This window comes from Solanum verrucosum, unplaced genomic scaffold (assembly GCF_900185275.1).
Source record: "Solanum verrucosum unplaced genomic scaffold, falcon-dt-bn FXZP01000118.1, whole genome shotgun sequence".
In the NCBI taxonomy this organism is placed as follows: domain Eukaryota; kingdom Viridiplantae; phylum Streptophyta; class Magnoliopsida; order Solanales; family Solanaceae; genus Solanum; species Solanum verrucosum.
The window spans coordinates 1,242,391-1,266,321 of record NW_026020568.1 but is presented as its reverse complement, the minus strand read 5'-3'; the positions used below and the strand labels follow the sequence as shown (position 1 = coordinate 1,266,321).

The 23,931-nt window shown below is 33.5% G+C and overlaps 1 protein-coding gene across 1 annotated transcript; it reads right to left on the bottom strand.

The window, feature by feature from the left end:
- Nucleotides 1-4,228: 4,228 nt before the first annotated feature.
- On the bottom strand, nt 4,229-23,532 carry LOC125810453 (uncharacterized). The gene is made up of 8 exons (XM_049489929.1): nt 23,435-23,532; nt 21,032-21,441; nt 19,572-19,939; nt 15,055-15,207; nt 13,219-13,311; nt 12,585-12,643; nt 4,989-5,082; nt 4,229-4,551 (listed from the first exon to the last, which is right to left on the bottom strand). The coding sequence occupies exons 1-8, from the start codon at nt 23,530-23,532 to the stop codon at nt 4,342-4,344; spliced, it is 1,485 nt and encodes a 494-aa protein (XP_049345886.1). The 3' UTR covers nt 4,229-4,341.
- Nucleotides 23,533-23,931: the final 399 nt, after the last annotated feature.

Sequence of the window (23,931 nt, the reverse complement as noted above, 5' to 3'; positions counted from 1 at the left end):
ATATATTTTACTTTTTTACCTGTCTCATCTAATTTATTTATTTTTTAGCCGAGGACACTAGGTAAGGATAAGGTTTATGTACATCTCACTTATGAAATCATAATGAGTATGATATTGTTGTTGTTATGATCCTGAAATTATAATTTCACCTTCTATATGTGATAGATAATCGTAAGATTTTGAACATAAATTTTATTCTGATTTAGCTTATAATCATAATGAAATACTTAACAAATTAATCTCAAACTTTATATATAAAGGGATGACAATTTTTTTAGTAAAACAACTTGGTATTGTGATGAGATTTGTTACTTCTATCAATAGTCTCTCGATCATTATTAAATCGATTGCAATTTTTTTTCTATTCGTGAAGATTCCACCAAAAATACTATATTATTATTATTTTGTAAAAAAATGACAATGATAGGAGCAATAATTTTAGTTAAAGATCAACTTAGTTGGACAAACAATAATGGCATAAATTATGGGCTCACAAAGCCATTAGTTTTCAAGTAATAAACCTTATTAAATTAATCACAGTTCTAATATATTGCTAAAACATTTAGATCAACTTTCTGAAAATATTAGGGATCTTTTTGTGCTTTATTAAAATAAAATAAAGAAAAGTAAAATAATGGGAATAAACAGAAGACAAATCTTGTATTCTAGGGTGATTTAGTTGACCATTAAAAAATCAATGGACTTGTTTAATTTATTTTACTTTTCAAAAAAAAAAAAAAAAAAGTTAGTGGAAATGGCCACAAATTTGGCAAAAAAGGAATTTTGAGCAAATGGTCGGCAAATAAAAGTTGGGGTTATATTTATAGTACCCCACCACCCACCATGAGGTACTGAGGAGGAGCGTCTAATTTGTACACCAGATTTTTCCAGACGCTCCTCACCTTTTTTTTTTTTCCTCTTTGCTTTCTCTTTAAGGAAAAATAAAAAGTAGTGGATAAATTTTAAAAAATATCGAGAAGATTATTTTGCAAGTTAAGAGATATTTAATTGAAATAGAAAAATGAGTTAAAATGTTTACACGTGCATTAATAATAACATACATAAGATAGTCTTATAAAGTGGGATTTAGAAATAGAGGTATATTCAGGATTTCGGGAAAATGGGTACACAATTATAAAAAAAATTATGAGTCCATTTAAATTTTAATATACACATTTGATTTAATTATATAAAAAATTTACGGTGCTAAAATTTTAAAAAATTTCAATGTATCACACTTGAAGTTTTTGAAAGATTAAAGCAAAAAAAAAAGAAATATTAGCTGAAACACCAAGAGTATTACCAATAACCATTTGGAGAGGTTTTTTATTAAAAAAAATAACATAGATATAAGATTTAAATTTCTATCTTCACTTAGAGAGTTACACCCAATCATTATCATATTATTATATAATATTTTAAGTATGAATTCTATGTGGATTCACACATTTATATTTAAGTATTTTAAAAAAAAAAAAATATAACATTATTATATATGATAAAAAAGGAGAGCATAAATTCAGATAAACCCACAAAAAACTCTCTAAATATGCCCCTATTTAGAAAAGGATAATTTATACGTAAATTTTAGTATCTCTACTCAAGGATAAAATAAAAAAAGACAAAAACAACTGTTAGAATCGGCAGTTGAGGCCCAATTAGAAATGTTAATCTTTTGATAGTGTTGCCAACAATTATGTGAAGTAATCTTTCTTTTTTCTTAGGACCAAACTAACTTTCTGTGCAACCGCCCATGCATGAAAGTTGTGGATATAAAATGGGAGTCATCTTTTTCTTTTTCTTTTCTTTTTTAAGATATCTGAAGTTTATATTAGAGTCTGATTAAATTTGAATTACGTATTATATAATTCATTGGAGAATGACGCTTTTAACAAGATTATTCTTTACCCAAAATTCAAATATGAGATCTCTGATCAAGAAAGCAATTTCACAACTACACTACGAGTTCACGACTCATGTTAGGAGTCATTTCCTATTAGACTAGAATTGCATGGGTGTTGTCATGTCTTGTTTAATGTATCATTGATAAGACTCTTTTAGTCTCGTGGCATTTTTTTTTTAGTCTGTCTCAAAAAGAATGTCATCTTAGGACAGTTAAAAAGAATTTAACTTTAAAATTTCTATTTCAATGATTAGCCACGCAAATATCTAAGAATTATTTTAGATTATAAATTTCAATTTTAATTTTTTTAAACACTATGTCTAATTAAAAAATATCACATAAAATAAGACACATAAAATACTATTATTTCTTTATCCTACCTTTGTTCCACGAAAGACAGTGGTAGTCTTTCATCTTTTGCTTTTAAGCCGGTGATGTTGATCCAATTAACAGTAATCGAAAGGATAATATCAATTAGGAGGCTAAACCTCGAAGAAGAAGATAGCTATATCAGGGCAATATCGAAATAGAAGCCAAGAAGAACAGAGTAAAAGAGAGAAGAGAAGAATTATCATATATCATTCAATGCCTTAACAATTGTATTACATCTCTATTTATAGAATTGAAATGGAAACTAAAGCTACAGCTAATGAAATAACTGCTCTAACAAACTCTAACAAACAGTGAACAGTGATAACTTTTTTTGTCACTAATGAATAGTAGTAACTACTTTTTAATATTCCTAATTTCTAAGCATTGTATCAGATGTTTTGTCAGTTTATGTTAATTATTTTATCGGATATTTATTACATTTCATTAATAAAATTTAATTAAACTATTAATAACATTTATGATTTCTTTATTTCTATTATTTTTTTCTGCACTAATTTGAACGATTTCTTCTTAAGTCGATGATTCTATTAAAAATAACTTTTTGATTATAAAATCAGGATAAGATCGATATAATTAAAATTATATTAGGTATACTGTTATTATTAGCAATAAGGTTTAAGTAAAATGTGGTACATATAATTGTTATTGGTTTTCTTCGAATGTCTTTCATCATATGATTATTTCATAAGATAACTATTTGCGGACATCAAAATTTGATGAGACTTTATAAGATGAGCTCAATTTAAATTTTAAATTGAGTTTTTTATTCTAAATCTTTCTTCATATTTGGATATTCATAAAAAGATTAAGACATTAAATATTGTCTTTGTCAAAGTTGATATCCATCGTTCCTAGCGATCAAATCCATCGCAAGGGGATCTAAATCATCTTATATTCGAGAAACACGCTATTTAGTCCTCGAATCACGAAGAAAAATCTAGGAAAAATCTAGGAAAAATCTAGGAAGAATCAAGGGAGAAATAAAATTACACACACAAATATATATATATTCATCAATAATATCTATGTCTCATCATATTTTAATTTATAATTATAATTTATTTTCTATCACTTTAAAATTTATCACGATACATAATTATTTGCTAATATTGGAGAAGTTTCACAATAGCAAATGAATTAGGTGCTCACCCCTTGATGTTGAGGTTAAGATTTAACTAATGAGAGTTCCAACACTATAATTCCATCGAGAGGAGACTGCTTGAGCTCAGCTCCACTATTTTACTAAATACATGTTACTATCTCGCATCAACACAAATTGTATAACTCTAACCATCAAAACTTAGATAAGTGAGAAGAAATCATCTAAATATATATTTTTATTTCTTTTGGAATTAGATACACATTTGGGTGAAGATTGAGTATCGCACTCACTTCATTAACCGCTAAGATACACACTTAGTGAAGATTGAGTCTATATAGTTTTCTTAACCCAAAAAAAAAAGTATATAGTTATGTTATTTCATGTCTACCATACTTGACAAAAGCATACATAGCGTTTCATGTACATGTATTTAGAATAATAAAGCTTCATATTATTTTAATATTAAATTGAGAAACTTACCAAAATGTACCATTCGACCAAATTTATTTACCAATATAGTCTGAATATACAAAACCTATTATACAATATATGTCAATTATAGTTAATTATACAAAAACTATACATTTTGTTGGCTATTTTGTAAACTAGATCACTGAAAGACGTTGGATGGTAATTATCCTATTTAATCATTCATATGGAGATTTTACCAAACTCAATCTCCACATAAACCCACAACTTTATGCACCAAAGGTGTGACCTAGTAGCAATGAAGTGGTTGAGAGTCCTCGGGTCTCAAATTCAAAACTCGAGGTAAGGCGTGAAAGTTGCTAGTAGGAGGTAAGGCGTGAAAGTTAGACCGGACACCACGGTCATAAAAAAGAAACCCACAACTTTATTACAATATATACTAGGGAGAAACATGCATTTCAGTTGCAATGTTATTTGCTGTTTGAGTTTCAAGATGTTAAATGCTATACAAAACCTATATACCCTTTCTTAGAGCAATTAATAGCACAATAAAAATAGGAAAAAGAAGAAATATAATGTAAGGGATTGCTTGTTGGACTGCACCTTCTTCTGTTTCATCCTCGGAATAGTTTATTTTATCCCTAATAAAAGCGTCGAAATAATTCTGATAACCAGTATTCATGGAAGAGAATGTTGAGCCAGTTACCTTCATCATTTCCATGGCCTGCCATCAACCAAGACAAACAATTTGAGTACTCCGTAGCAACAAGATGACCTGATTTTGCTCAGCATGAGTTTAGAGAATTTTTGTCTTATCCTACATAAGTTGCGGAATATCTAATTCTAGTGTTGTAATATAAACCATTGAATCCCTAGACATAAGGGAAGATTCTAGTGTAGTGTGGTAAACATGGTCGGAAGTTACTTAAGGTCACATGTTCAAATTCCAGCTATGATAGTCTAGCATTTTTTTTATATCCCCTTGTATAATTCCTGGCTCTGTCATTTGAAGGTGTGCAATATCCAACAAAGCCCATAAAGATACCTAAACTTCTAATCGGCTGTCCAAAATCAAGTGTGTTATTAAACTTCAACCTTTCAACATGCCTTTACACTCTAGGTAGATGCACAACATGAGCTACCTGAATAGCTAATGACTACCTGAAAGCTGAACATAAATTGTCTTGCTTTCTTGCTAACTCCAGGATTAGGATGAGACTGAAGCTTCTCGTACATTGAACGAGCTTCATTGGACCTGTCCATATATGGTGTGGAAATGAATGATCAGTCTTAGAAGCAGGCACAAGGACCATGCAAGTGCAAGTTCACGCTTAATGATTTGAACATTCTAGCATCACAAAGATCGTGAAATGACAGAAGGTTTGTTGCAAAAACGACCATTCCACGCTGAAGTTCTAGAGAGATGCAATTCCCTCTGGACTCTGACATAATTGGATGGGATAAACACTCATTTTTTATGTATTTTTCATGAGTGTTGGTTTTGGGCAGGAAGTCGGCAAATGTTGGTTTTGGGAGTGGTTTACTATGCATTTCAAAGACAGATAACAATTGATTAGCCAGTAAGTCAATTAAGTACAAATATGAAGGATGTACTAGGGACATTTTTTTATAAGCAACTACCAGGGATTGATATATTAGAAAGTTGGTTAATTGATGTTTAGAGATAGATGCTCGTCGCATATAATTTATGAAACCATATGGTTAATTGACCCTTCTTGCTTATCACTACTAGAAAAACAGTAAAAAGAGACCTCAAAAATAGGTCACAAATAGAGACCTCATGAGGTCGTTTTACCCCTCAATTTGATGTTTTTAAAGAAAGAGACTTCATGAGTTCTGTTAAATGATATTATAACTAAGGATAGCGACATCGTGAGGTTGCTTTTATTAGTCAAAACCGTCAAACAAAAAATTTAAAATACGTCCTCAGTAAGAGTCTCTATCATATATTTATATAAAAGAGAACCCTAGGCCCGCCTACGTGGCGCCACCGCAAGCTAGATATTCTTTTAAATTTTATTGTTTCCAAAAACAACCTTCAACTTTCATGAAAAGATGTGACTTTTTTCAAAAGTTGTGACTTTTATGAAGAGTTGCGACTTTTATGAAGACTTACCCAAAAATAGGCATCCCCTTTCATGAAATGATGTGACTACTATGAAAAGTTGTGACTTTTATGAAGAGTAACGACTTTTATTACAAGTTACGACTTTTATGAAAATTTGTGACATTTATGGAAGGTTCTCACATTTCCAAAGGGTTCTAACTTTTCGAAAGAGTTGTGACATTTCCGATAAGGCACAATAAGAATTCGTTCACACTATCCTTTGTTGTCTATAAATAGTTGGATTTCCTCTCATTTTAAAACAACGAAAATTCTTCCTTCTTTTTCGCCCTTCTTCTAAACAATTAAATATTCAAGTACTTTGCTCATGTTGAGTGGCTCACTGACACCATTGTTTTTGTATCAATATACTTGTGAATAAAATCGTTCCATCCTGAGAGGATTTATTCCATTAAACCTCGGATACTAGAGGGGAATAATTTCCTTAAGGGGACACTATGCAGTCAGTGGGTTCAATTTTTTTCCTTTCTGTTTCATTCTATTGTTATAGATCCTGGAATATTTTTTTTACAGTCATTAATTTATGTTTATGATATTAATTGTAGTTTTTAGTACGTGTTTTAAACTTTGTTGTTTATGTTTCTGCAAAGTTATTGTTATAAGTATTTGTTAGTACATATAAATATTATTTATTTATTAGAAAATTTAATATCTCATGTTGATGTTCATCTAATTTCCCAAAAATATCAAATAGTAACACTTCCTGGAGGCAAAATGATAAATTATAAAATCAAATTAAAGATGATTGATTGAAGGATAAATGATAAGATGTTATAATTATTATTTTCCTTTACATTATTAATGTACGTTACTACGTAATCTTGTATGTAAGATAATATAGTGTTTTAGATTTAATGACTGATAGATTCTAAGCATTATTTTATAAATTCAGTAATATTAATTTTTTGCGCGAAGCACAGAAAATTTTTCTAGTTTTTAATAAAAATACAAACCCAACTCTCATTTGTGTAAAACAGTCATCCAACCCCACCCTCACTCTCAACCCTCATTCTCACAACCAGCAGTCCCACCCCTGCAGTGCCCCTCAAATCTGTCCAGGTAAGTTTTTTTTTTTACATTTTCTTTATACATTCTTCAAAGCCGTGAACTTTATGTGATTTGTCTTCTTTTAGGATTTGGGTGAGTTTTGAAAGTTGTCCATTATGCTTAATTTTGTTCTTTGTTGTTGAAATTGGGAAGTGAAAAACAATATAATATCAGGAATGAAGAAAGAGGGAGACCCAATTATCTTCCTCAATTTGTCTCTTATTTGATTGAGAAATCCGTACTTAGTTTCCATGAAAAGAGATTCCAATTTCCAAAAATAAAAAATTAAACCTTACAAGATTTGCATACAGGTCATTCTCCATCTTTTTTTCCTTTTGCTATCAAATGGAGAAGAATGAAGGAAACAAACTTCACTCATTCCAAATTTAATACCTTCAATTTCTCATATATGTTATTTTTTTAAGTTTGTTTTGCTTTATATTTTCCCTTCTTACTACTCATAAATTTTATAACAATCATATTACTTTTAACGTGAGTGTTGATGAGAGGAGCGTAAGGTGTTTGTTTGTATATTTCTATGGTTGGGGACACAGAAAAAAATGAGAGAGTGGCCTGGTTTAGTCAAGGAGAATGTGTTGAGATTAGTTAGTGACATTGAATGTCTTCTAATGAAGGAAACCACCGCAAGGCGGTGGAAGAAGGTGCGACGAGGAAGATTTGGCTGGTGTAGTAATTGTGAATGTTTTCTCTGTTAAGTTTAATAGATTTTTAAGAAAGAACTATTAGTTTCAATGTTTGGGACTAAAAGATCTACTTTTTACATACATCAAGGACTATTAGCTTTACTTACTCTTTGAAATTTAACTCAACTTTATATTATATTGGACCTTGAATTAAATTAAAACAATATTTGAACTTTGAACTAGGGACTGAACTTTGAATTTACAATTCAACTTTGAACTTAAAATTGAAAAAAAAAAATCTGACTCGAAGCCAATTATTCTTTAAAAAAGTTTCTTTAAAAGAGCTTCAAGATAAGTAGAATAAGGTTACAATTCAATTTCTAAGATAATGAAAACACCAAGTATTTATATGTAGGTTATTAGTTGACTTAAGTCATAAGTTGAGTTAGGACTAGCTCGAGTGGCAAAAGGTGGAGGATTTGTGGCTTAGGTCGCAGGTTCAAGCCCCACACTATGCAAAGCGAAGCCCGGTATTTAAGTGGAGAAGGGTAGAGGGGCAAGCCCATTATCCTCTGAGTTTAGAAGGTTGTGATTGGTCCAAAGGGCGGGTCACAGACAGATTTTTCTCAGTTATCAAAAAAAAAAATGAGTATAAAATTTGAAACTCAATAATATTAAAAAATGTTGAATTATTACTTAATTTAGTGTTTAACAAATTCAAATTTTGTGAACTTTATGTAGATGGATCGTAGTTGGTGTATGAAAGGACTAATTTTGGTCGAGTGGGGATGAAACCTGAATTTGTAGAAGGTGTAGATGGTTTTGTGGACTATGCAATGACACTAGAACCTTTTCAACATAGTAGCTTGGTCAAGTGTCCTTGTAAGAAATGTCAATGTATGAATTATGAAAAACCAAAGACTGTTAAGCTATGTTGCGCGGACTCTTCATTTTTGAAGGCAAACCCGTCTCGACGCGACACTGGTGCGGGTGCGGGTGCGGGGTGCGTGTCGGATTCGGTCAATCCGATCCGGACACTTTGACCAGAGCCGAGAAAAAATTTTGGGGAAAAAGAGATCAGTTTGCGGCGACCTCTTCAGAGAGGCGGCAGAGCTGTAAGAAGCTTGAAAAAGTAAAAAGAAGAAGAAAGAGGAGTTTTTTCTTCATTGAAAAAGTAAAGAGAAGAAGAAAGAGGAGGAGTTTTTTCTTGAAAAAGTACAGGAAGTACAACTTTTTTATTTTTTTGAAAAAGTAAAGTTTTTTCAACTTTTCAACTTTTCTTGAAAAAGAAAACTAAAGGCTAAGGGTTTCTCTAGATAAGTGTGTCCTTTTTTATTTATAAAATAAATTAATACTTTTAATGTTTATTATATTCTCTCTTTTCTTTAACAATTATACTCCTTTTATTTTGTATGTAATTATACCAAAATATGCAATTCATTATTAAATATATTTCATAAATATTTTTAATAATATTTTATTATATATATATATATATATATATATATATATCCACTTATTTGATTATACTAGATATATTATTATTGTTGTTATTGATATAATTTATTTTTCGAGGTACGCTAAAAATAATAAGCAATTATACCATGTATATATAATATATTACACCTTATATTATATATACCATGTATACCAATTAGCCGTATCCCCGCACCCCCGAATCTCAAAATTTAAATTTTGCCGAATTCGACTCTCGGATTCGCATCCGTCTCGGATACCCGCACCCGAGTCCGAGCAACTTAGCTGTTAAGTTTCATCTCTATCGAAATGGATTTAAAGAAGACTATACAGTGTGGACTAGTCATGGAGAAATTGATAATAGTTTTGATAGATTTCAACACTATGTTGTTGGTGAAAGTAGTAAGGCAGTGAAACCTAATGTCCAAAATTATAGAATGCACTACATGGTTCAGGATGCGTATAGGCTGCATTCTGATTTTGAATTTCGCGACCATGTTGAAGAAGCTCCCAATGATGAATCTAGAATTTTCTTTGAACAATTGAAAGTTGCTAGTCGGCCTTTATATGAGGGGAGTCCACACTGGGAGACCGATGCAAGGTTCAAGCAGATAAACGAGGTTGGCAAGAAGGTCAGAGCAACTACTAAGGGTGGCTCTCTACACACAATTGGGGTTCAGAGCCAAGGGAATGTGAAGAGGAAATTGGTAGGTTCATTTCTTAAGTTATATATATTGTAGGTTATTAATATTTAATTATTCGTGATTAATAACTAAATTAAATTCGTTCGTAGGAAAAGGAATTGGGGAGACCGGTAACTCAGGCAAAGGCATTCAAGACTGCACACACAAGGAAGAAGAAAAACCCCGGAGATCCAGACGTTTGGGTTCCTCAACTGACCTACGTAAGCCAATAATTTAAAGTAATAATTACTTTACTTCCTAAATTTATATTCTAATATTATTACCGTTATATTCAGAATCAATACATGCAATCCATTGAGGATTACCGTCAGATTCAACTAGATGATAGCCAAGGCATGCCACTGAGCCAAGAGCAGACTGAGAGAATGTGGCTAGACTCAGTTGGTGGGCCGAGTTGGTATGGGTATTCTTACGACATGCCCCAGCGACCCTTTCGTGAATTTTATTCGGAGCTAAAAGGCCTAGGTAGTTTCCAGGATGATTGGTCAAGGGAGAAGATTTTGGAACAGAAGATCGCTAAGCTATGTAGCCAAGTCAAAGTCTCGCAGGCTAGGGAAAGGCAGAGGGACATAGAGCATGCAAGGGATTAAGGCCCAATTAGATGCACTACTTGCTTTGGTTGCTTCAGGGTGGATTCCCCTTTATCCCAGTGATGTAGTTTGCGCTCCTCGTCTTTCCCAGTCTCGACCTATTCAACATCAAGTATATGGTCAATACAGAGGTTTGACCGACGAGCCCAGCAGTGATAAGGTTGATGAGGATCATGTGGCAAACATACCGCCTCATTATTGAAGTTTAGAGTTGTATTAGATAATCTAAACTATGTACTTTATGGTGGTTTTAAGACTTATTATGTGTTTTGTGAATGCATGAGAACATTGAAGTAGTTTGAAATCCAATTGTACAACTTATGACTTCTATGCTTTTTCCGTTCAATTTCGAAGTACTTTAAAGTTGATTTTCAAGTAGTGTTGATTGGAGGATATTTAGCACATGTATTTGTTGTAGTTTGATTGATTGTTGGCAGCTCTTTGAGCTTGATTTAGCTAATACATATTATTGAATTGAATTTAAATGGATGGTGTGCTGCTGCAAAAGCCTAAGTTGCTCGGACTCGGGTGCGGGTATCCGAGACGGATGCGAATCCGAGAGTCGGATTCGGCAAAATTTAAATTTTAAGATTCGGGGGTGCGAATCCGAGTATGGATACAGGTGAGGGGATACGGCTAATTGGTATACATGGTATATATAATATAAGGTGTAATATATTATATATACATGGTATAATTGCTTATTATTTTTAGCGTACCTCGAAAAATAAATTATATCAATAACAACAATAATAATATATCTAGTATAATCAAATAAGTGGATATATATATATATATATATATAATAAAATATTATTAAAAATATTTATGAAATATATTTAATAATGAATTGCATATTTTGGTATAATTACATACAAAATAAAAGGAGTATAATTGTTAAAGAAAAGAGAGAATATAATAAACATTAAAAGTATTAATTTATTTTATAAATAAAAAAGGACACGCTTATCTAGAGAAACCCTTAGCCTTTAGTTTTCTTTTTCAAGAAAAGTTGAAAAGACTTTACTTTTTCAAAAAAATAAAAAAGTTGTACTTCCTGTACTTTTTCAAGAAAAAACTCCTCCTCTTTCTTCTTCTCTTTACTTTTTCAATGAAGAAAAAACTCCTCTTTCTTCTTCTTTTTACTTTTTCAAGCTTCTTACAGCTCTGCCGCCTCTCTGAAGAGGTCGCCGCAAACTGATCTCTTTTTCCCCAAATTTTTTTCTCGGCTCTGGTCAAAGTGTACGGATCGGATTGACCGAATCCGACACGCACCCCGCACCCGCACCCGCACCAGTGTCGCGTAGAGACGGGTTCGCCTTCAAAAATGAAGAGTCCGCGCAACATAGGCAAAAGCAACAATCTGCTACCAGTTTTATTTTTTCAGAAAAGAGACCTCATGAGGTCTCTTTTCTGCAATTAAATTTTTCATAAATGCAGTAAAGAGACTTCATGAGGTCTCTTTTCTGCAATTTCATTTCCCAGAAAATGTGTAAAGGCAATTAACAGTTCTTTTCTTTCTTTATTGGTGAGTTTTTGCGGTGCCCTTTCAAGAGGGACCAAACACATTGAGGTAACGAGATCTTTATGTCCATACTAACTTATGAGTTAAGTTTTTGATCTTGTTAGAAAGATATAATCATTCCATACTAATCTAACTTAACACCCTAAATTTTTGTTCTATTTTATTTATAGTAGTCAGAATGAGTAGAAAATGGCTCAGTAAGGAATATGTGCATGGCCACAAAAGCTGATTAACATATTAGGAATCACTATGCTATTGCCCTTAATTCTAATAACCATGGTGTCTGGGTCACTTGAGCGCACCTCTATGTTATTGCCCTAAAAAAAGCATATGAGCAGAACATAAAAATCATTAAGAACACCAAGAATATTATGTTAGAGAAATGGTGAATGTATCACTTGAATCCACAGGTTTGTAGGGATCCAGTATTCTAAGCTGGCCTCTCTTTTATCAATTAGTTTAACAAGATGCTCAGTGAAATTCTCTCTCTTTCCTTTCTAATTTCTCTTGGGTGAGCTGGAATTCTTAAGCATAAATGCTTCAATTACTCTTATTAGAGCAAAGGGCAGGCATTTTTAAGAACTTGTTTACAACCTAGGACATTAGAGAATCGCAGATGACATACCTACGAAGCGAATCTTGACAAATAGACCACTGCAGTGCAGCTAATCCATGAAGTTGAGTCTGCACAAATATTATGTCATAGATTTCATGTCAAATGTACTGAAAATGAGAAGTGTCAATTGCCTTTAGGTTTGCTTTTATTACTTTTCACTTTTGTTTAGAACAGGATAACACAAAGTTAAGAAGTATAAAAGTAAGACAAATGTAATATAGTCTCTCATGAACCACGGCATTCATTCTGTAAGAAAGTAAATCTTAAGTTTTTACATCATATATAAGAGAAGCAAATACGTATAAGTAACAACTTCAGTCCTTGTTACTTATGTGCAAAGCACATCAATTTGTTTAAGGCCTCTTCTATCATAATAATATTAACATATGCAATCCTTATCCCCAAAAGATATTTGAGTGTGAAGTTGGATCTTTTCCTTCTTTTTTGGTGGAAGGATGTGGGTCATTTGCAACAGAGTGCTGAGCAAGTTGGCACCTTTACTCAAATAACATACAATGAAGTTGGATAAAATGCATTTAAACAATTCTTTTTTTTTCTGGTTTAAGATGTGAAAAGGGGAAAAGAAAAAACAGATACATGCATTAATTTTAAGTGTTGAAGTCCATCTAGTACAAGAAATCACCTGAAACGGCAACTTATTCATAACTTTCTCATAAAATGGTAGTGCTTCCTTGAGCTTGCCAAGGTCCATGAAAGAGTCACCATCCTTCAGTGCCTAAGTATGACAGCACTAAAATTAAGAAGTAAGTCATACCTCATGATTCTCAAACAAGAAAGGATATAAACCCACTTTTTTTTTTTTGAGAAGGATATAAACCCACATTAAGAATGGCTTAATACTTGAAACACTCTTCCCTTTCAAAAGACTCCTTCAAAATATGTCAATTATCTTATCTAAATCAACCATAAACAGAAGTATCTGAAGTAGTTTAATTCCAGTGTACCTTGCTTTATAAACTTTGGTGGAGGCATAGGGGTAACCCCCTTCGTTGAAAAAATATACATGTAAATAGGGCCTAAAATTATTATTATTTTTTTTGCATATATATACGTTGTTGAATCTCCTTGGCATAAGATTTTTTTTTTAAATCCCCTTGTTTGAGTTTCTGGCTGGAACATTTACAGGAAATCTATTTTTAAAAGGTGTGCTTCAATCAATTTCAACCATGTTGATAAGTCGTTAGTTTATTTTACAACTTGTGAATTCAGGAAAAGCACCCACATCTAGCCTCTTAAATTCTTTATTCAATTTAGTTTGCATTCAAAGTCCTGGAATATGAACTTATGTGCTTTCAGGTCCATTCACCTGACTTTCTTGAAGTCTTAGGATTCTCCCCTAGTATTCCATTCTCTCCCCTTCTCGGCCTTGCTTTCATTCCTGGAAACACAAATGAGAATGCAAGACCTGGCGCCTCATAGAGGACCTTTTGGACTTCATGATTCTGGAGAATAACTAATTCAGACCAATATCACTCTATTTTCTTCACATGTACATTTCCAAACCTTTTGAGTCTTTCTAACCATAGTTTTGCCGGTAATGTCATGCCTCTTTTGTAAAATCAATCTTATATGCACCTGCCGTGCATATCATAGCAGCTCTGCATGAACATACAATGTTGGCACCCTTAATGCTAAAAGTTCATTCAAAACCACCCCCGATGTGCGAACACAGATGTCACTTGTAGGAATTTCAGAGGTAAAGCGTACTTCATAGGAATTAAAGTAACAATTGGCCACATCTAGCATTTAGCTCTTGTACTTCTGGTTTGTTTCCAAGTTTACTATAATCTACAATGGCTGAGTGTGCAAATATATTTAATTAACCACTAGAAAGTGAAGATCCACAAGATTATCCAATCGAAGAAAAAGTTACACAGCTCGGAAGGTGCGCTTAAGTTTTAACGAGCTCTGAAGGCCAATATCCCTGAAGATCTCTAGCTTCATGTCCGATGGTAGTGTGAATTTATTCCACTCATCAAGGGCCATGGCCATGATATAATTTCCTAGTCTTGAAACCTTTAACTTCATTCCATCTGAATGGGTTTGTGAGAAAAAAGAGCACATCAGTTCCAAGCCTCCGAAGACTCTTAATTCTTTGCTCATTCATTTAAGTGACTGCCTACGCGACCAGATATCCCTCTTTATTTCAAATGAGACTCTGCTTTATGTGTATTCAAAGTAGAAATGATTGACAGAAACATTTAATTCCACTTTATGAAGAAACAAGTTTTGGTGTTACCGATCAAATCGTTAACAGCATGGCAATTCATAGAACTGGGAATGGTATATAACAACTTTATATATATGCTGAAAAGTGTAAAGTTATAAATAAATGATGATATTTCTGTATCGTTTCTCAAGATCAATATAAGAAGCAAATTAAATGCATTTTCCATAATGAAAGAAATTTGATGCATCCATAAACATGATATAAAAAACAATAGCAGTTAAAGCATACCTTCTCACATTCAAGTTTTAGGTTTGGATCAATAGTTAGGCCTACTCTGCTCTTGTAGGCAGCAAGTAGCTCTCTCGTACGTGCTTCTTTAGCTGCCTTCTCTTCTGCTGATTCAAGTACCTCTCCTGGACGTATAGTTCTTCCACCACCAAACTGATCTCCAAACAAGCAATAAGTTTATTCAGAGTGTTTTGCTTAAATGACTACATTCATTAGTTTAAGAGATCATGGTATTCGCAAACTAAAGTTTGATAAACAGAGACAGCCCAACATAATAACAAGAAATAATTTCATTCTGTACAGTGTACCCTATATAGCATCAAAGGGACGGACAAGTGCTCATAAATGAGCTGAAAGTTATTCATGAAATTGGTTTTTAGAGATAGTATCACAAGTGCATCCATAGTGAAGTCCAATCAAACAGGGTTTACTAAGATTTGAAGTGTAATTGGTAGAATATCAAATCAGAAGATTTGAAACAAAGTTGTAAATGCCCCAGCAAAAAATTTGAGGTGACTTTGATGCAATGCCACATCAAAACCCTTATAAGAACCAGTCATGGAAAATAAAGTTATACTAAGAGATCACAAATGAAACATATGTCATAAAGCTGGCAATATGCAAGGAAGGGCCAGGGATAAGAAGGCTAAGGAGACGAAATGCAACCTTTTGCAGATTGCTGGTCTGTCAATTTGATTTTATGCTAATTATCAAAAACATACCAGACTAATAAGGTACCAATACCCAAGAAACCATTAAATAGGCTTCATTTTAGCAGTAATCAGTCATGACTCATGAGTAAGTTTTCTCCTGCTCCTCCGTACTCGCAAAGAGAATCATCCTCCCAATCGAACCTCCCCCACCTCCAAAAAAAGTGCACATTCAATGATATCCTTGTAAAAGTTAAAATTCTGCTGTAAAATATTGTCAGTATCCCGAAAGTTGGAAGTTGTCTATCAGAATATTCTATATCAAGTATGGTAGTATACAGTTAGTCCCCACAGATATCGACACTCGGTAGCAGCCTTTACTTTCTAAATCTCCTAGAAACAAAACATCTGTGAATACTGCAGCTTGTCATTCTTAACTGCAAAAAGAATAAGTTTTCATGCATGGATTAAGTTGAGTGGCAATTTCTTGAAACCTTTCACGGACTCATCATCAGCAATCTATGATACATGTGTGTGATATCTTCATTAAACAGAAAACAACTGACTGTATAAAACTTTTTTATTAGCTCTAAACCCACTTATTTCCAATATTAATCAGATGAGTAAATTCTCATTTTGCATGTCTGTTTTGAACAGAACTACTTAGTACTTGAAGTGTCAAGCTGCAATTAAACATCACATAGTGCACCAACACACCACATTGCCTTTTTGTTACAATCTGAAGAAGGTCACTTAACCTTCTTATGATATTCAACAACATTTTTCTACTTTACCCTTTCTCTTCTAAATGATTCCTAACCTGAAGCTTAACTTCATTCTTTCTCCACTGCTGCACTTGAGTTATCAATAGGGATCCATCCATACTCATCTATTGTACTAGACATCATAGCCCCGAAAAATTGCAACAATAAAATCCCAACTTCAAATTTTTTTGAGAATACAATCCCAACTTTAAATGCTATACATATTTTTTAAATACCATGGGAAAACAGATTTCTTTACAACATAATGCAAGAACCCGAAGGAATTTAATTTTCCAAACAATAATCCTGTTAATTTATTGAAGAGAGGATAGAAATATGATGTCAGTTATCCAGTTTTGCATAGCTTTCTATGTTTATATTTCCTTTAGCACTAGCATATTTTGCTACTAATACCTTTCTGCTTTAGGAATTAGGAAGAATCTTGGTCAAATTAGTGAGGTTCTGTAATTGGGAGTTATAGCTGAAACTAACCTACTGCCACTCCATAAAAAATTGAATTCTGGCATATTAAAGAAAGCATAAACTTCTGCAAAAGCATTAAAAGCTGCTACTTCCATGACATCATAATGGATAACTAGAAATGAAGCATACTGAATAAGAAGACAGTGCATACTAGGCAATTTAGACAATGCATCTAAATTGCCTAAAGCTATGTGCAGCCGATAAGGCTCCTGGTCCTGATGGGTACACAATGGGTTTCTTCATCAAGTGTTGGGATGTACTGAAGAAAGACATCATGGACACATTTCAAAACTTTTATGAGCAAGAAGTCTTCGAGAAGAGTTTTAATGCTACCTTCATTGCACTCATTCCAAAGAAAAAAGGAGCCAACGAGTTAAGGGACTACAGACCAATTAGCCTCATAGGGAGCATTTACAAAACACTCTCCAAAGTTCTCACAGAAAGGTTGAAAGTTGTGATAGACAGACTGGTGGACTCACAGCAAATGGCTTTTATAAAAGGGAGACAAATTATGGATGCAGTGTTGATTGCTAATGAAGCTGTAGATTCCAGGATTAAGCAGAAGAAACCTGGCATTCTATGCAAGCTGGACATAGAAAAAGCATATGATCATGTGAATTGGAAGTACCTTCTGAAGATTTTAGAGATGATGGGATTTGGACAAAAATGGTTGAACTGGATCAGCTTCTGCATTTCTACAGTTAGCTTCTCTGTTCTGATTAATGGGTCCCCTGCAGGGTTTTTTCAAACTCAAAGAGGACTCAGGCAGGGTGACCCATTGTCCCCTTTCTTGTTCTTAATTACTATGGAGGGGCTGAATAATATGCTCAAGACAGCAAATATGAGAGGATGGGTAAAAGGTTTTGACGTGGCTAGAGAAAATACAGAAAGTTTGGAGGTGACACATCTTCAGTATGCAGATGATACACTGATTTTTTGTGGAGCTGAGGAAGACCAATTGAAATACTTAAGGGTGATCCTGGTGCTGTTTGAAGGGGTATCCGGGTTGCACATTAATTGGACTAAAAGTTCTATGTATACTATCAATGAGGTCAACAACATAGACTTGTTAGCTTCAATTCTAGGGGGTGAAGTAGGTACTCTACCTACAACATATTTGGGTATGCCATTGGGAGCAAAATCCAAGTCCTTAGAAATTTGGAATGGTGTGATAGAGAAGTGTGAGAAGAAGCTGGCCAGATGGAAAACTCAGTACTTGTCAAGAGGGGGCAGACTGACCCTCATTAACTCAGTCCTGGATGCTCTCCCAACTTACATGCTGTCTTTATTCCCCATCCCACCAGGGATCACTAAAAGACTAGACAGCATAAGAAGGAAGTTCTGGTGGCAAGGAAACAAAGAGAATAGAGGCTTTCATCTAGTTAAATGGAATGCAGTGACAACTGGAAAGAAGAATGGTGGTCTGGGAATAAAGAATATGGAGCTACATGGCAAAGCACTCTTAATGAAGTGGTTGTGCAAATACTCAAATGAAAACCAAACACTTTGGAGAAGAGTGATAGGTGCCAAATATGAGAATGAAGACAGTTGGATGACTAAGATTGTGACCACACCTTATGGGATCAGTTTATGGAGGTCCATAAGAGCATTATGGGAGGAAGTTAAACCCAAATTCAAGATGAAAGTGGGGAATGGGAACAAGATCAAATTCTGGAAGGAGGAATGGCATGAGAAAGGTAACCTGGAAACTCTTTTCCCTGATATTTACAATCTGGCAATGTTCCAACAAAGAACTATTGCAGAACTATGGACACCACAAGGGTGGAATTTCATCTTCAGGAGAGAACCAAATGACTGGGAAGTGATGAGGTTGGCAGAATTCCTCAACTTGGTTGGAAACTTTACTGGACTTCAAGCATATGAGGATATGCTTTGGTGGAAAGGCAACAATAAAGGAGAGTTCAAAGTGCATTCAGCTTACAGGCTGATGGATCAATCAAGCCAGCAGAGTCCCATCTGGCCCTGGAAACAAATATGGAAGTGTAGAATCCCACACAAAGTCTCATGCTTTATTTGGCTCCTAGCTAAGGAAGCGGCCCTCACTCAGGATAATGTAATGAAAAGGGGGATAACCTTATGCTCTAGGTGTTTCCTATGTGGGGAAACCTTAGAAACTGTAAATCATCTATTTCTACACTGCAAATACACTCGGCAGCTTTGGAGGATTTTCTTGAGTCTTGAAGGTATATCCTGGACTATGCCTAGGAGAGTTACTGAGGCATTGTACAGCTGGGAGGAGGCAGGTGCCATTGCAAAAGACAGAACTAGATGGAGAATTATCCCTGCTTCAATATGGTGGGCAATCTGGAAAGAAAGGAATTCCAGATGTTTTGAAGGCATAGAAAATAGTGTGCAGGATGTTAAACTAAACTGCATTTTGTTGTTATGTTTTTGGTGTAATCAATTATACTCAAATGACACTGCCTCTATAGTTGATGTTTTAGACTCATTATAGAAATAGAGTAGGAGTGTCTAGAGTACATTTGTATATAAGGTTTGAGTACAACCCATGTACTCTTGTGATATAATACATCGTTACCATTTTCAAAAAAAAAAAAACTAGAAAAAGCTAAAACACAAGTCATAATAGGCAACCTACAGTTTTAGAGATGTCATTCGGTCTGGGGAAAACTCCCCAGGTGGAAACCTTTGGCTTATAGGTATCCATGTCATCTTCTTGGATGCGATTTGACTTTGATGTTTCGGTATCTACAAACTTGCTTGTGTCCCCAACAAGTATTTCTACGTCAGGCAAGTCTCCTCCAGGGAACAAGTCTACTATTGGAACCAATCCAGCAGGCAGTCCCCTGCTCTTCTTATTATCAGAAAAACCAAGACCCACAAAATCAATACTTGAGATCGACAACTTTTCCTTCTTTCTAACACTCTCTTTGGGTAAAGCATCTATGTCACTTTTCCCATTCTCTTTTTTGATGAAGTCATTTTCCCCATTCTCTTTATTAGATCCTACACAAGACAGTAATTGATGATTACACAATTTGAACAACTTTGAATTTGACTATGGATCCACTACCAGAAATGATTTCAACATTATATGCATTCAATGTGTATTCTTGAATAATCTCATTTTGCAATTACACCATTTTATTTTCCAAGCACCACATTCAGGTCCATAAACATGGAACTTAATGCACATGAGCTTATTTCACTTACCAGTGAGGTCCTATCAATTAGTATTATACAGAAGAAATCAGTTCCAAATTTTAGAATAAATATTTGACAAAGTAGAACCATTGATACCAAAAATTCACGGCCTTCAGCTCAATACAACTTATTATTTCAGATAGCAAAATTTCATTATTCTATCTAATTTCATCTTCAAGAATGCTGCAGGATAACACTGCAGTACCAAATGAAGGATAATAAAGCCCTTTTCCTTTGCATAACAATCAAAAGACTAAGCTCGTTTGGTTCACATGCTAGTCATCCTGAGATTATAATCCACGAGTTCTTTATGCAGTAAAAAATAATAGATGGATTATTATACAGTAAGGAATAATGAAACAGGGAATGATACGTAAAGATTACCTACTTTAAAGAAATCTTTGTGTTTAGATATTTGACTCGCACATTACCAATACACATGTTCTGATTCTATTTATTTAATACCACTAACGCTGCATTACTTATGGGAAGGTAAATTTTTACTATAACATCAACCACACTGCATTAGCTATATGCAGGATCCTTACCAATTTATCATCCATCTATATAACCCTACCTAGGAGGTATAGAGGTTGTTTCCGATAAACCCTCAACCATGTTGCTTCAAACTCGAAAAGTAATATTTGGGTCCGCCACTGCTTACCATCCATTATATAACCCTCCTAGGTAGGTATAGAGGTTGTTTCCAATAAACCTTCGACCATGTTGTTTCAAACTCGAAAAGTAAAATTGCTTCAACATCATAATGGCTTTCAAGTTCTAGCTTACTAATTTCTAAAATGCAAATTGACACCGAGTAAATTCATCATTTGAATTGAATAAATATTAACCAGAGAGTGCAAACTTTTTGTAAATAAGAAGATATCTTCTCACCTTCTTGTACGGTGTTACTGTCCAATGCTATTTTCTCATCACTGTCACTAGCTTTCGTCACAGACCCACCATTTTGGGCAATCCTGGGAGAAGGATCAAATAATTTAATTTCTTTCTTATACGCTTTGGCTTTCGCAAATGCGAGCTTCACAGGATCAGTCTCAACAATCTGTTCATCTTGTGAGTTATTGGGTGATGAAGAAGAAGAAGAAGCTGAGATTTTAATAGTCCTGAAGATTTTGGGAAATGGGTTTGTTAAAGAATTGATGGCTGAGAAAGAAGAGAAAACTTGGGAATGAGGGATTAAGGCCATTTCTTCTCTATTTTGGAAAAGGTGCAGAATTGGCCATGGAAGCTGCTCTGCTGGTTTATAGTTTACTTGCTTAGATAAGAGGAGACTTTGGCTCCTCCTATTTCAACCTCATTCTCTCTCTTTCTTATTTTTTATGGTCATTTTAATTAGTACGCGTTTGGTCATTCGATATCATAACACGATATGAAATTGTTAGATGAAATTAATGTTTGTATATGTTGATTTCATCTATGGAACATATTTTTGATTTGGAAATTTCATATCATGATTTGGATTTTTTTAAATTTTACTCACAAATTTATATTTTGCTAAAACAGTTTCACATTTATATTGTCATTTATTTCCTATGTAAGTAAAATTTATAATTATATCATTACTTTTAAAAATTCATTATTTTCACCGACATAAAATTTATATTACTTTAAATCAATTCCTACTTTATTATTTATATTCATCAAATTTATTATTTTTTATCAAATTTATTACTACTACTTTAATGTTTAATTAAAAAAAAGTTTTTTTTTATCTATATTGAGTGAACAAGAGTGACCACAATAGTTTGTAATAATTTATTATGCAATTTTATAACTTTTTGTTTATTTGGTAAGATTAAATAAATAATTGGAACTATTTTAATAGTTTTACAAATCACAAAACTTTAATTTCGCTTCATGATTTCATATCGCATGATCAAAGGGGCCCTTAGAGAAAATGTTCAAATATGTTATCCAACTTTTTTTAAAAAAACTATTTATGTAAAATCTATAAAAATTTGACTTGTTTGTGTCATAATCATCCAATAAAGTGTCAATTCATGTCATTATTTTTTAGTGGGAAAAGGCATAGATTCCCTCCTGAACTTGTACCGAAAAGTCAGTTACACGCTTAAACTACCATGACGACCTATTACACACCTCTGCTATTTAAAAGTGAATTTAATACCACCATGCTATGTGCAACACCATTCTCATATTATGTGGTGTATTACACTCGCTGTCACATCAGCGCTACGCCAGCGCCATTAGAAATTGTATTTTTTTATATCTTTTTTACTTTCTTTTCTTTATTACTTCTTTTATTTTATTAATTATATTTTACACTAATTAATTCCTAATCAATTATTAAAATTCTCTAATAATTATATATTCTTCGTTGCAGAATGGTAAAGAAGAAACTTTTAGCAATGACCACCAAGGAAATTGCCTGCAATTTGGAGTTGATTTGTGGAGTGGAAGAATTCTTCCATTCCAAAATGTACCCACAAGAAGGTTGTTTCAGTTTCTTCCACTGATTGACCATGAAAACTAAGCTTTCATTGTTATTTGTTGCGGGTTGTAGTTATAAATATTTTTCAGATTTGGGTATACATTCTTTGTTATTTTTCCATGTTCTTCCTAGAGATTTCTTAAAAAATAGAGATAATAGAAAAATAATTCTCTTCCCATTTTCAATCATCAATCAATACTCAAAAACATTCGTCGAAGCCCCACCTATTGAAACCTCCCAAATTTTTACTCCTTTTGGAAGTAATTTATTTCTTGGTTGCTTCTTGTTATTGGTTTATTTTAAGCTTAATGGGGTGTGAAGAAGAAGACGAGGGTGGGGTGTGAAGAAGAAGAGATGTAGGGGGTTGGTTTAAGAAATATTTTGATTTTTAATTTTTTTTTACTTTAATAATTATCTGACGCGCATGATTTTTGATTTATTAATATTTTTGCCATGTTAGCTTTAGGGGGTAAATAAATTCACTTTCAAATAGCAGAGGTGTGTAATAGATCGTCATGGTAGTTTAAGCGTGTAACTGGTTTTTCGGTACAAATTTAGGGTGGAATCTATGCCTTTTCCCTTTTTTAGTAGAAATCGTATCATAGTTAACATATGTATAAAGTGGTATGCTAATATCATATATGTTTTATGTCGAAAAATAATTGGCAAAAGGCATAAATTTCCCCCTAAACGTATACCGAAAGTCATTTACACACTTTAACTAATGGGGTGACCTATTACACACCTTAAGTACATAAAAGTATATTTATTTCCCCCTTCCGTAACCAACCCAGGACATTATGCCTAGAGTGAGAGCCACTCGCCTCCTAGTTAAACCACGTAATAAAAGACCCCAATCTGATTCATTTGACCCAAACCCGTTTCTTTTCACCCAAACCCTATTCTTTTCACCTAAATCCATTTTATTTTACCCTAATCCATTTATTTCACCCACCCGTTTCCTTTCTCTAAGAACACCAAAACCTAATCGAAACAATTCATCTATAAATCCTAATTTTAGCTAAAGATTTCTTCGATTCTGTGGTGTTTTTGAAGCATCCTTGTAGTTTTAACCATCTAATCAAGTTTTCACTGTTATATTTGAAGAACAGTGGTGTGTTGTCGATCGAGGTATTCATCATTTGGAGGAAGCAAATCGGTGGTTACTAGAGTTTGGTGGGTACAATCGAGGCGTTCATCGTTCATAGTTTGTTGTTGTCTCCATATCCGAAAGGTTAGTCAAACATTTCTAGGGTTACTTCATAGTTCATACTTTTTAGCTTAGGGTTATTTCGTCTTTAATTTTTTTTCAAGTTTACTG

Excerpts from the sequence above, each read along its gene's own strand:
- LOC125810453 (XM_049489929.1), bottom strand. The coding sequence starts at position 23,532 with ATGGATTTAGGTGAAAAGAATAGGGTTTGGGTGAAAAGAAACGGGTTT. Across the intron at positions 21,442-23,434 it reads TTACGTGGTTTAACTAGGAG|GAGGAGCCAAAGTCTCCTCT; the intron begins GCGAGTGGCTCT and ends AGGTTGAAATAG. Across the intron at positions 13,312-15,054 it reads TAAAACTTGAATGTGAGAAG|GCACTGAAGGATGGTGACTC; the intron begins GTATGCTTTAAC and ends TGTCATACTTAG.